This window comes from Danio rerio, chromosome 7, assembly GCF_052040795.2.
Source record: "Danio rerio strain M-AB ecotype USA chromosome 7, GRCz13ab, whole genome shotgun sequence".
In the NCBI taxonomy this organism is placed as follows: domain Eukaryota; kingdom Metazoa; phylum Chordata; class Actinopteri; order Cypriniformes; family Danionidae; genus Danio; species Danio rerio.
In genome coordinates this window covers 49,585,894-49,599,683 of record NC_141027.1, presented here as the reverse complement: position 1 = coordinate 49,599,683, position 13,790 = coordinate 49,585,894, and the positions used below count along the sequence as shown (strand labels likewise).

General features: G+C 34.3%; 1 protein-coding gene across 1 annotated transcript in view; it reads right to left on the bottom strand.

The window, feature by feature from the left end:
* LOC101885386 (proline-rich protein 5-like) overlaps window positions 1-13,790 on the bottom strand; it is a 22,579-nt gene extending 8,789 nt beyond the window's left edge. The window contains exons 1-8 of the mRNA XM_087261847.1: window positions 13,626-13,790; window positions 12,457-12,523; window positions 10,868-10,948; window positions 10,735-10,783; window positions 10,433-10,490; window positions 10,251-10,342; window positions 5,633-5,773; window positions 5,446-5,545 (exon numbers count right to left, since the gene is read on the bottom strand). Coding sequence (XP_087117973.1) covers window positions 5,446-5,545; window positions 5,633-5,773; window positions 10,251-10,342; window positions 10,433-10,490; window positions 10,735-10,783; window positions 10,868-10,948; window positions 12,457-12,523; window positions 13,626-13,638 — 601 coding nt within the window. The 5' untranslated portion in view covers window positions 13,639-13,790. The remainder of the gene's footprint in view (window positions 1-5,445; window positions 5,546-5,632; window positions 5,774-10,250; window positions 10,343-10,432; window positions 10,491-10,734; window positions 10,784-10,867; window positions 10,949-12,456; window positions 12,524-13,625) is intronic.

Sequence of the window (13,790 nt, the reverse complement as noted above, 5' to 3'; positions counted from 1 at the left end):
TGAAAGAGAACTGAGGCTTTCAAATCACAAAATGACAGAAATAGTATTTTAACTTGAGCTAAACTCATGTAAAAGCTTTAAAGGGTTAGTTTACCAAACAACTTTTATGATTTATTTCTTTTTTTGTTTGTTGGAATGTTGGGGAAAAAAGAAGTTATTGACTTTCATACACTCAAAAAAAAAAAAAAAAAAAATTTTGCTGCTTATTCAAACTACCCATTTAAATTAAGCCAAAACAACACAATTATTGATATTTTTTTTGGGGACAACTTAATTGGTGGTCCACTATGATATCATATTTTAAACTTTAGTTGATGTGTAGCTGTGTGAACATAAACAACATCCCTGAATGTAAGACGCTCAAAGTTCAATGCAAAGGGAGACTTTAGCCTTTACAGAGTTAGCTTAGCACAGTGAACAAAGTTTGGGGACTACGAGAAAAAAAACAAAACAAAAAAAAAAACATCCGGGCTAATGTGATCACGAATGCTTCAGGTTACGTGTAATCACCACGCACATACACCCTGCGCAGCGAAGGGGTGTGGCCAGAAGCGCTTGTTACAGCAAAGAAAGCTAAAATGCCGTCTAAACGCTGCTATTTCCACAAATACAAACCACAGAACGCAACACAAAGAGAAAAGTGCTTACAGCTTAATTTTAATTATGTTCCAGAGAATTATATAAAATATATATTTGACAATGGACAGCACTGCCAGGTCAGTGCTGGATTTGGCTAAAAAAACTCCTCAAAGAAGAAGCAGCTCCAACCATAATAGAATAAGCTGTGGATTGTGAGCCACAACCTGTAAGTATCTTCATTTGTTAAAATTGATATGTGAACATTTCATATTACTTACACGTGCTTATAACCCGAATACATATGAAAGACACTTGTCAGAGGTTATTTTAGAGAGCAAGCACAAGCAGTGGCAGATTTAAGCATGGGCCATATATATATATATATATATATATATATATATATATATATATATATATATATATATATATATATATATATATATATATATATATATATATATATATATATAACATTTCATGTTAGCAGAGTAGCAGTATATAATCAATGCAAGATAAATGATAAAATAATGTGATTTTTCTACAAATGAAGCATGAACACATTGCTTAGCATCTTATAAACATAACCAAGCCTTACAATTACTCTTTAGACCACCTCTAAATTCAATAACTTAAATTTGAAAACACAATTAAGTTAACCAAATCAATGAGTTGGGACAACATGCATGAACTGCGGAACCCTGCATTTTACTGATGTTTTTTTATTCCTTGTTAATTGCTGTTTTTTTAACAACATTCTTCAGTATATTAATTAATTACTCACCTATTATGTGTTAATGGTGATTATACATAAAACATTATCTGTTTATGAAGATAAAACGGTTAAGTTGTCTCTAAAAACAATCAAAGATTTCAACTTATTTTAAGTAAGCAGTTTGAACAAAATGTGCAAAAATGTTTTGTTTTTTTATCGTACATGTGTAAATAGCATGTAAAGGTTTTATGCACTATTTTGATATAATTATGAGGGGAAACATTTTTGCAATTTAGTTACTGTACTCTTAAAAAGCATGCTAAATGTTTTTGGTGTAGATTAAATGTTATGAATTCAGTTAAATATACTTTAATAAAGTTACTCTTTTAACAGTTTAAACAAGTCTACTATTGTATAGATTTTAAAGTAACTAATATATTACAATATTGAACGCAATTACTTTAAGTGTTTTTTCAAATAAAGCCCTTGATTTTAAGCACAGGATCAGGTCAACCACAGATTTTCATGATGTGAAAAGGTGATCATGCTCAGCGTTTTAGAGGCAGAAACTGCATCTGTTTATTGCTTAGCCTAACATAAAATGATAGAAGATTTATGACTTTAAATCCTGAAATGCAACATTCACAATCCAGTTTTTCAATGTAAAAATGCACCAGCTCTGAAGCTTTGAGAGCTGATTTCTGAAGGGACTGCAAATATAAGGCTATTTAAAAAAAAATGTTGTTAATATGTAGCTAAATATTTTATAAAAGAAAAACTGAGCCAATTTTTTCCCTTAATTTTCACTGCTTAAAAACTAAATTTCCATGACCTATGAGCAGAAAAACAGGCTGCTGTTGTGCTTTGCATATTATTGAAATGATTTAAGCTTGAATATCCTTTAGCAGGATTTTAATAGCCACTATGAGAACAACAATGGATCATTTACATCAAAAAATATCTGCAATGCTTACTGTTCGTGTGCTTGCAAAGTGCTCGTTCTCTCTGCCATATTTGATAGCTTGATAGTAGTTTTACTACACATCTTTCACATATTTTCTAGTAAAGCAATATTAGTATTTTCTTTTTGTCTGTTCCTATATACATACAGTTGAAGTCAGAATTATTAGCCCCCCTGAATCCTCAATTTCTGTTTAACTGAGAGAAGATTTTGTCAACACATTTCTAAACATCTTTGTCATGATGACAGCAAAAATATCTTACTACATATTTTTCAGGACACTTATATACAGCTTAAAGTGACATTGTAAGGCTTAACTAGGTTAATTAGGTTCACTAGGCAGGTTAGGGTAATTAGGCAAGTTATTGTATAATGGTGTTTTTTTCTGTAGACTATCAAGAAAAAAATAGCTTAAAGAGGCTAATAATTTTGTCCTTAAAATGGTTCATAAAAAATGTTGAAAACTGCTTTTATTCTAGCTGAATTAAAACAAATAAGACTTTCTCTAGAAGAAAAAATATTATCAGACATACTGTGAAAATGTCCTTGCTCTGTTAAACATCAATTGAGAAATATATATATATATATAAAAAAAAAACATCAAAGGAGGGCTAATAATAATATTATATATATATATATATATATATATATATATATATATATATATATAGAGAGAGAGAGAGAGAGAGAGAGAGAGAGAGAGAGAGAGAGAGAGAGAAAGAGAATAAAATTAATAAAATTGACTGATTTTGTGGCAGTAATTCCCTGAAATTTGTGGACAATATAAATATAAACATATAAAAATAACAAATGTATTAATTAAATTATATATATAATTTGTTATATTTAAATTTCTTATTTACCACATTAGGTAGTCTACTATGTTAGGTGTGCAATCTGATACAAAGACAAAGCGTGTCAAAGATCTAAAACGTTAGGGATTAAGCCAAAGGAAGGTTGTATAACTCTTATTTTTATCCACGATCTTACTTTCTCTTTCTCAGATTTCACTCCCTGGAGCATCTGACATCATATACCTCACTCAGGACATGCATTAGGGCTTCCCCTACCATAATAAACCTATAAGACGAATTGCCGTAAAACTCATCAGGGGCAGGGAAGCGTTTTCTCTTGTTAACTGCAGGGAAAGAGCTAAATGAAATCATTTAACAAATGGACGCACATCCTAATCATCATAGCCATACATGTAAAGCACAAATGATGTCCTTCAATTCACGTCCTGCGGCCGTCTTCCGTGAACCAATCTCTATCTGTTTGTTTAATTGCTCAATTTTTAGATGCTTCCTCACACTTTCTTTTGCAGTCTGAAGCATGTCAAACAATGTCTAATCCTATCTTCGCTTTGACTTCACATGTAAATCACTCGAGCTTCATCCGCGTCTGCTTACTGCACAAGCTAAAAGCTCCCTCATCCCCCATTCCATGTAATTTAATGAGTGAGGCGTCATTTTTTGAGAGACACTCCAATAGATCACGTGCGCTGCGTATGCAACGTCTATACTGTAAGTCATGTAAAACAATAAACAGCAAACTGAAATAAATCTAATTTGATTATATAACATGCAAAAAACAACTAAAAATAATCAATGACTTTTTAAGCAAAAAGGTCGTAAAATGTATGTTATGCTGGCATGTTAGCCTTAATTACCAGGTACTGTACTTGACTGAAAAGAGCTGAAAAATAGACTAGCAATAACATCAGGCATAAAACAATGCAATAAAAAAAAAAAAAATAATATATATATATACACATACATTTTGATAAATAGAAACTACAATTTAAAGTAACAAACAATAATCCATGACATTAAATGAATTGCAAACAATTGTTTAAAAAATTCTAGAATTTTAATGTCTGGAATAAACCTTTGAAAATGTCAAAAGATTCCAGAAATGCCATGATCTGTGGGGATGCTGCTTTAACTTTAACTAGTGGAACTTTTAAATATGGGACATTTTTTAATTAACTTTAAACTCACCGGCCACTTTATTAGGTACACCTTGCTAGTACCGAGTTGGACCCCATTTTGCCCTATATAACTGCCTTAATCCTTTGTGGCATAGATTCAGTATTGTACTGGAAATATTCCTCAGAGATATTGGTCCATGGTGACATGTAAGCATCATGCAGTTGCTGCAGATTTGTTGGCTGCTTATCCATGATGTGAATCTCCCTTTTCACCACATACCAAAGGTGCTCTATTAGATTGAGATCTGGTGACTGTGGAGGCCATTTGAGTACATTGAACTCATTGTCATGTTCAAGAAACCATTCATGCTTTATGAAATGGCACATTATCCTGCTGGAAGAGGGAGAAGATGTGTACACTGTGGTCATGAAGGGATGGACATGGTCAGCAACAATACTCAGCTAGGCTGTGGCGTTGACACGATGCTCAAATGGTACTAATGGGTGCCAAGAAAACATCCCCCCACACCACTACACCACCACCACCAGCCTGAACCGTACATACAAGGTAGGATGGATCCATGCTTTCATGTTGTTGATGCAAAATTCTGACCCTACCATCTGAATGTCGCAGCAGAAATCGAGACTCATCAGGTCAGGCAACGTTTCTCCAATCTTCTATTGTAGTGAGCCTTTGCCAATTGTAGCCTCAGTATACTTTTCTTAGCTGACAGGAGTGGCACCCGGTGTGGTCTTCTGCTGCTGTAGCACATCCGGCTCAAGGTTTGATGTGTTGTGCATTCTGAGATTCTCTTCTGTATACCAGAGTTGCTGCCATGTGATTGGCTGATTAGACATTTGCGTTAACGAGTAGTTGGACAGGTGTACCTAATAAAGTGGCCAGTGAGTGTATGTTATGTCACACTGTAAAAAATGCTGGGTCTTCATGTTGTCCCAACACAAACCTATTAATTTAACATTAAAAAAAAAAAAAAAAAAAAAAAAAAAAAAAAATATATATATATATATATATATATATATATATATATATATATATATATATATATATATATATATATATATATATATATATAAGTGGATTAAACAAAAAACTATTTAAAACAAAAAAAGTTGTCCACCCAAAATCTTAAGAATTGTGTTGTTTCTAACCATTTAAATAAGTAGGTTGAAAAAGCAGTGAAAGTAATGTTTTGAGTTTATTATATGTTTCTCTAAGGTTAAATGAAACTCTAGCTTTCTTACTTGTGTGCCTGCAGTTCCATAGATAAGGTGAGACCACAAGATCTACCAGTTTCTCGAGCAGACAGGATTCCTTTGAGGGACCTCTGGATTCCTGAATTCCCTATTTACATACAGTACATACACAACTGACATGAATAGCGTGGTCCTACAGATGGTCATTCACCACGGGTTTGCGGTTAACATTCACCTGTAGCACAAGTAGCATCTGTGTGATGGATGCTGGGATGAGAGACAGATTGTTGCTCAGCAGGTCAGCCAGAGAGAGCTTCATTATGACCAGATCCCTGAAGCCCAGAAGAGCCATCTGTCTGACTGTCAGCTCCTGCCCCTTCGCACAGCATACAGAACAGAAGACATCTTCATGCAGGACCAAAATACAGCTCAATTACATCAAATCCTTAAAGACATGTTGAAAAAAAACACATCTATAATATCTTAACTCTATAGATATTTAAATGGATTTGCATAGCAGATCTACAACCTCTCTTTTGTACACTGTAAAATGGTCATGATTTTAAGGTGAAAACTTTAAAAATGCAATAGTAAAAATCCACAACCTGGTTAACTGTAAGTTTCCTTAATATATATTGTGAATAACCGTAAATGGACTCTTCCAGAATTTCCAACATAAATTGACTAAGTTAACCTAATTGTTTTTACAAATTTGTTGATTGAAGTTGATTGAACATAAAACAATTAAGTTATACCCCCAAAATGGAAAATTGTGTTGATTCAGCTTGTTATAAATAAGTAGTTTGAACAAGCAACAAAAAATATTTTTTGAATGCATGACACATCATTTTTTAAAGTTTTTGTTGTTGTTGTTGTGTTGTTGACATTGGTTCGTTTTAGTTTTTTTTTTTTTTTTTTTTATCAGTGATGTAGTTTTATGTTAAAATTAAATCCAGTGGTTGAACTAGTTACTACATTGTTGTATCAAAACAAACGCAAGCACAGGTTGCCAGATTGACGGCCAACAGGAGCGAGTCCGACTATCGAGCCTAAAGGCTGATTTAAATAGTGTATGAAATGAAATGAAAATGAAATGAAAATGCAATGACACGCGATAGAAGGAATATTCTCCATATTAAATGGAGTTTTGGTCCTAGCCAAAAACCTTGAATCAATATATTAGAAACGGTTTCTATTTCTCACAGCTGAACAACAGAAAACTGACACTGATCACCTTAAGTACACCTCATGTGCTTTATAAAGTGTTAAATGATAATAATGTGAGTTTGAATGCTATTTTACATGACATTTATTGCCATACCACTGAAAGCAGCAGCAGATCACCTCAGATCTTGAAAATAAAATAAACCATTTGAAATTGAACTTTAGAACTGTGAAATAATGCAAAGCAACACATGGATTCAGCATGTACATTTACTAATGTTAAAGATGTTTAATATGTATTAATTAGATAAGAAACCTTACAATTTCGTTGGAGTGCAGTAAGTGCACTATTCTGTGCTTCTGAATGACTGTATTTCAATTTCTGTCGTGTTGCGTCTGGTGCAAATAGCCAAATTGCTTATCTCTGCAAATCTCATATTGTAGTGTGTTGTTAAGACATAGGATTACAATTTAACCTGCTCACCTAATATTTACATTCGTAATATATATATATTATTTGCTAATTAATTACCTCATGTAGAACTCTGAATCTGTCTCATTTCAGAGGCTGCTGCTGTCCACCAGAAATCTAATTTCAGTCACGGACACATGCTTTGAGAGCCTTTCAGAATGAATGACTGAAATAAGCTGTTTCGCACCAAGGCAACTAGGGGAGCTGAAATATAATTGGCTAATGTGGCATTGGGCATGTTAAAAGAGACCAAAAATAAAGACAGTGTTATGGCTTGTAACGCACATTTTCAAAGCAGAGTATCTGACTTCAGCATTGTTTTTTAAATAAACAAAAATGTTCCCTTGGCATGTTTATTAAATATCTGCAAACATATTATGGTATTTTTATGCTTTAGAAGAGTCAAAACTTACATACAGCACCTTTAAACATCTACTGTTGATAAATTATGTTTATTGTTGTGTTACCATGATGGTGTGAATAACTCTGATCACTTTATACAGTTGAAGTCAGAATTATTACCCCCTTTTGATTTTTTTTTCTTTTTTAAATATTTCCCAAATTATGTTTAACAGAGCAAGAACATTTTCACAGCATGTCTGATAATATGTTTTCTTCTGGAAAAAGTCTTATTTGTTTTATTTCGGCTAGAATAAAAGCAGTTTTTAATTTTTTTTAAACAATTTTTGGGACAAAATTTTTAGCCCCTTTAAGCTATTTTTGTTTTCAGTAGTCTGCAAAACAAACCATAGTTATAGAATAACTTGTCTAATTACCCTAACCTGCCTAGTTAACCTAACTAACCTAGTTAAGCCTTTATATGTCACTTTAAGCTGTTTAGAAGTGTCTTGAAAAATATCTAGTCAAATATTATTTACTGTCATCATGGCAAAGAGAAAATAAATCATCTTATCAAACTTATCAAAAAAATAAGTTTTTAAAACTATTATGCTTAGAAATGTGCTGAAACAATCTTCCCTCCATTAAACAGAAATTAGGGGAAAAAATAAACAGGGGTGTTAATAATTCAGGGGGGCTAATATTTCTGACTTCAACCGTATATATTTACTGTAAAAATGTAGAAATTTCTTGTATGGTTTCATATTTTTACTGTAAAATTAAATTTTACCGTAAATTTTTTGAGATTTTTTTTGTAGTCAGCTTTAGGCCACATAAATGGATTCAAATAAATGCTGTTCTTATGAATTTCTGTTCATAAAGGAGTCTAGAGAAGAGCACATTTAGAAGTTCTTCTTTAAACATCTAAATCGTTATAATGGCAGCATGTTGGCGCAGAGGGTAGCACTGTTGCCTTATAGTAAGAAGGTCGCTGGTTTGAGCCCCAGCTGGGTCAGTTGGCATTTCTGTGTGGTGTTTGCATGTTCTCCGAGTGTTCACATGGGTTTCCTCTGGTTGCTCCGCTTTCCCCCACAAGTCCAAAGACATACGCTATAGCTGAATTGGGTAAACTAAATTGTCTGTAGTGTATTTCCTGGTCCTCTATGTTGGGGGTTGGGCAATGGGCTAAAGACCCACCTCATAAAAATTAGATGTTACGAAACACCAACGTGGTGCGGCTAAATATCAACTAACCAAGTAATTCATTAAGCAGGTTCGCACACCAGATGTACCACTCAGTGCCACTCAGTGCCGCAACATAGCCAGCACATGACAGTTGGAAGTATCTCACACCAGACGCGCACATTCGAATTTTATTTAATATAAAAGTATTCAGATGGCGCACTGTGGCGCAGCAGAAATATGAACAATGTCCCCGAGTCGTAGTTGGGTTCTGCGGACAGCCGCTGACTTGCAGCGTCAGTGTGCGTACCCTTATAGAGATCTGTTTAGAATTCTAAAATGCATGGTGCGGCGCATCTTGTGTGCGACCCTCTTTAGAAGCATTTCTGTCAGTAAAAACTAGAATATTGACATTATTAATAAATAACATTTTAATGATAATAACAAATATAGAGATTTTTTACACTCCGAGCACAACAATGTCCCCAAAATGTAATGGTGAAGATTGTGTGAAGGTATTCTTTTTTCCATATTATGATGAAAAAAGCAACAAAACATGACATCTGTTGAACATTATAGTAAAATACCGTTGGATACTTTTTGCGTATAAAGCGAAAGAGGATCTTATCATTTACAATGCGCTTCACAAGCAATTTTTTCCCTTAGTATACGTACATTAGGGTCTTAAGTTTAGTTGTTACCATGAATGTATGTATTTTTTAAAAAAAAATAGCTTTGACACTGACCTATTTCATATTATAGTGACATCAGCTTGTGGAAAAGCTGTTGTGGTTTCCTCTTGACCATCTGCACTGCCTGAGTTACTGTGATGTATGTCAGTATATGGCGTGCAATACAGAGTTTAGTAGCAGTGTGGTTATGCTAATTTAGCCAGAATAGCTAGGCTGCTATATATTTCTGTTTCTAAAGTTTATTTATAAACTAATTTCGAGAGGAGCATGTGATTATGATTGAACATGGCTGGTCCCGCATTAACTAATGCATGTTCCACCAATCAGATGATTCCTAACTTACTATAAATAACCAGAGCTTTTTTTACTTCAGTTGTTTTCGTCTTGAAGAATCCCCCTTCCACCCCTACTCTGTACTAGCCTCACAGCAAGACTGTAGTATTCTGTTGCCTCACAGCAAGACTGTCACTGGTTCAAATCCTTAACAGGCCAGCTGTTGTTTTATTTGCGGAGTTTACATGTTCTCCCTGTGCCCCTGTGGGTTTTCCCCGGGTTCCCCGTTTTCTTCCCACAGCAAAAAAACATGTGTCATAAGTGAATTGACCCATCCAAATTAGAGGAGGGAAGGGTTCTCGAGACCTAGCTGAGCTCAAACTACCCTTTTGTCCAGCAAATCGGAGCTAGGGAGCCCCAGGCTTGAGGATATTATGAGCTCAGGGCTTTCTCCCAGGACAGCATGCCAAACAAGCTTAATAATCAGTCGTCAGCTAAGTGTGAACTCTTGAAATTCATTTGACAGATAATTACCTAAAGCTACTGTGCATTGCAGTGATGGTATAAAGTTGGTTTACTGGTTTAAAATGTTTCATTCTGGCAACCACAGACATCAAATGTAATATTAATTTTAATAACAATATTAATACTTATTTATAATGTTTTTTTTACAGCCATCACTTTTTGGCTATTATGCTAGCAAAATCTCTGATTCACAAAAGTAGATTTACCTGCAGAGGATATAAAATAGCCTGCAAAGTAGGAAGAATCTCAGTGAAAAATCGATCCCAAATTTCAGCCAAAATAAAGAGTTGTTTCTCGTCTGAGGAAAAAATATATATAATTTTCTTATTTATTTATTTTTATTTTAGTGAAAACTTATAAACCAGATCTTTTAAATCTTGCACCTCACCTTCATGCTTCTGAATCTCATCCAAAATCATCGTTAAACCTTTTGTCAAAATATGATTCTGCAAACAATCGAGAGAGAGAGAGAGAGAGAGAGATTACATATATTAATATTATTATAGTTAGTTAGGTATTTTATAAGGAAATAATCTGAAATTGTTATTTTGCATTTTTATTTTTGTATTAGGAGTAAGATAGACTTAAAATTGTAATGTATTACTTTTTACACACAGATACACACTTATTTGTTTATTTATTAACAGAAAAATAATATTACAGCTCTGAGAACTAAGATGCAAAGAACACCTGGAAATAATCCTTGATGAAGTAGCCCATATCTGACCTTAGTAGCCACCTGCACATATGAGGACAAAGAACTAGTCAAAAATAGGTATTACACATTTCAAGAGTAATTTTACAGCTAGTTTCTCTTGAATACCTGGTATTTTCATTCAAAGAATAAAGCTCATTCAGCTGTAGTTCTTCTCCTTTGAACACTTTAACAACAGCAGCACATATACTAAAAAAGAAAGAGTGTTGTTCAATATTTGAATATTCAAGACAGAACTTAAATTTAACAATAAAAATCAAGTTCAAGTTAACAGTAACTGGCCAGTACATTATAAACACTGTGTGAATCAAATGCTAGCCATAATTATATATTATAATATACAGTCCATGGCCACTTTATTAGGTACACCTTAGTAATACCGGCTTCATAGCATAGATCCAACAAGGTACTGGAAATATTCCTCATAGATTTTAGTCCATATTGACATGATGGCATCCCGCAGTTGCTGCAGATTTGTCAGCAGCACTTCTGTGATGCAAATCTCCTGTTCCACCACATCCCAAAGGTGATCTAATCGATTGAGATCTGGTGATGGTGGAGACCATTTGAGTACAGTGAACTCATTGTCATGTTCAAGAAACCAGTCTGAGATGATTTGTGCTTTATTACAAGGCGGGTTATCCTGCTGGAAGTAGCCATCAGAAGATGGGTACACTGTGGTCATTAAGAGAAGGACATGGTCAGCAGGTGGGCTGTTGTTGACACATTGCACAATTGGTACTAATGGGCCCAAAGTGTGCCAAGAAAATATCCCCCACAACATTACACCACCAACAGCTGCCTGAACTGTCAATACAAGGAAGGATAGATCCATGCTTTCATTTTGACTCCAAATTCTGACTCTATTATCTGAATGTCGGAGCAGAATTCGAGACTCATCAGACCAGGGAACGTTTCTCCCAATCTTCCAATCTTCTATTGTCAAATTTGGGACATTAACAAGTGGTTATTTGAGTTACTGTTGTCTTTCTATCAGTTGGAACCATTCTAGCCATTCTCCTTTGACCTCTGGCATCAAAAAGGATGTACCTAATAAAGTGGCCAGTGATATATATATATATATATATATATATATATATATATATATATATATATATATATATATATATATATATATATATATATATATATATATTATACATGATTCAGTTCTCAAAGGCTTTTGTATACATTTTGTTGACATTTATAATAAAAATATCTCAATTACAGAACATTATAGTGATGTTTTTAGAAATATAGAATACAATTCAAGCACAGCAACAATGATAATACTTATTACATAAATTTCTATTGCTAAATACTTTACAGTTCACTTGTATCATATTGATGTTTATGTGCTGTAATATTTTTTCATGTAATTATAGTAATAACAACAACAGTAATAATTTGTTGTGTTGGTTTTGCCCATCAATTATTATTTTGCCAATAATCAACAGTGAAAACTAAATAAGCCAGAGCCATTTCAGCTGTTGTCTCCTGCCAGATTTAAAACATTATAAATCATCACACAAGCCTATACAATGGCATTAGAGTTTCATTGCCAGTAAATATACAGTATATTTCTGGCCCATGAAGTGATCTCAAGTCACTAGCCATAAGCAAATGTGGCTAATTGTTTTAGGCCCAACAAAACACATAAAAAAGGGAAAATAAAAATATCTAAAATGATATCATACTTATTTGTAAGAGCAGTGCTGGGATCCTTCGGGATGGATTCAGCGGTGGATGGAGCTGAATGGAGGTCTGTTTGGGTTTAATAAGTGAGTCTGTATAAATCTTTGAAATGAAGGAACACACAGCTTTCTTTTTTCATAAAACAACTACTGCAACTGTGACAGTTCACAGGAACAAGGCCATTTCCAGGTTTTCAGAGCCGTGTGAAAGTACACAGGTGGATCTGACACGTTACCATTCGAGAACCTACTTCCTGTGTGGTGTACCGACTTCCTGTTATACTCGCTGTCCTGTTTACATCTGTTCACTGATTAACCTCAAATCAACTCCACAATTCCGAGTTCAAATGAGGATCTGCCACTCTGACAACATCTCAGCATAAACACTGTCATATTTACAACATAAACACTGTATAGGCTATATTTAGAGAGAGAAATAGCAAAGTAGTACACTGGGAATTTTTTTTTAAAGTGGTTGCAAACAGTTTAAATGGGTTATATTTAAACTAATTAAATTTAGTGAGGGGCGACACAGTGGCTCAGTGGTTACCTCTGTCGCCTCACAGCAAGATGGTCACTGGTTCCAGCTCCGACTGGACAAGTTGGCGTTTCTGTGTAAAGTTTGCATGTTCTCCCCATGTTGGCGTGGGTTTCCTCCGTTTGCACAGTCCAAAGACTTGCGGTATAGGTGAATTGAATAAACTAAATTGGCCATAGTGTATGTGCATGCAAGTGAGTGTGTTTTCCATACTACGTTGCGGCTGAAAGGGCATCCACTGTGAAAAACTTATGCTGGATAAGTTGGCGGTTCATTCCGCTGTGGCGACCCCTGATGAATAAGCCGAAGGAAAATGAATGAATAAATTTAGTAATGTTCAACCTAAATTCACCCCATGCTAATCGTTTGCAACCACTTAAAGAAATTTAGTACACCCAGTGAATCAGTGTACATTCTTCACAGTCAGTCAAATACACATTAACATTTACAGTAAATGTAAGCAGTTTGGCAGTCTCTTAATAAGTTTTTATTCTCTACAATTAATCTGATGCCTCAGACTTAATAAGGTGTTACAAAAATGAGTAATAAATCACTTACAGTACTAGACATTGCAGCACAGATAAATAAATGCATGCCTGGAAGCACAAAGTGGTAATAAATGATGTCTACATACCGAGTCTGTCCATGACACTGCAGAAATGACTATGACGATTGCAGAATCAGCTTCACTTAACAACAGCAGAGCTTTTGGCATTCAAGAAGAAGGAGAATTAAAAAAACACTGCAGGTTGGAGCGAATATGGGTTGGAGTGAATGTGTTCCCACTACTATTCTTGTT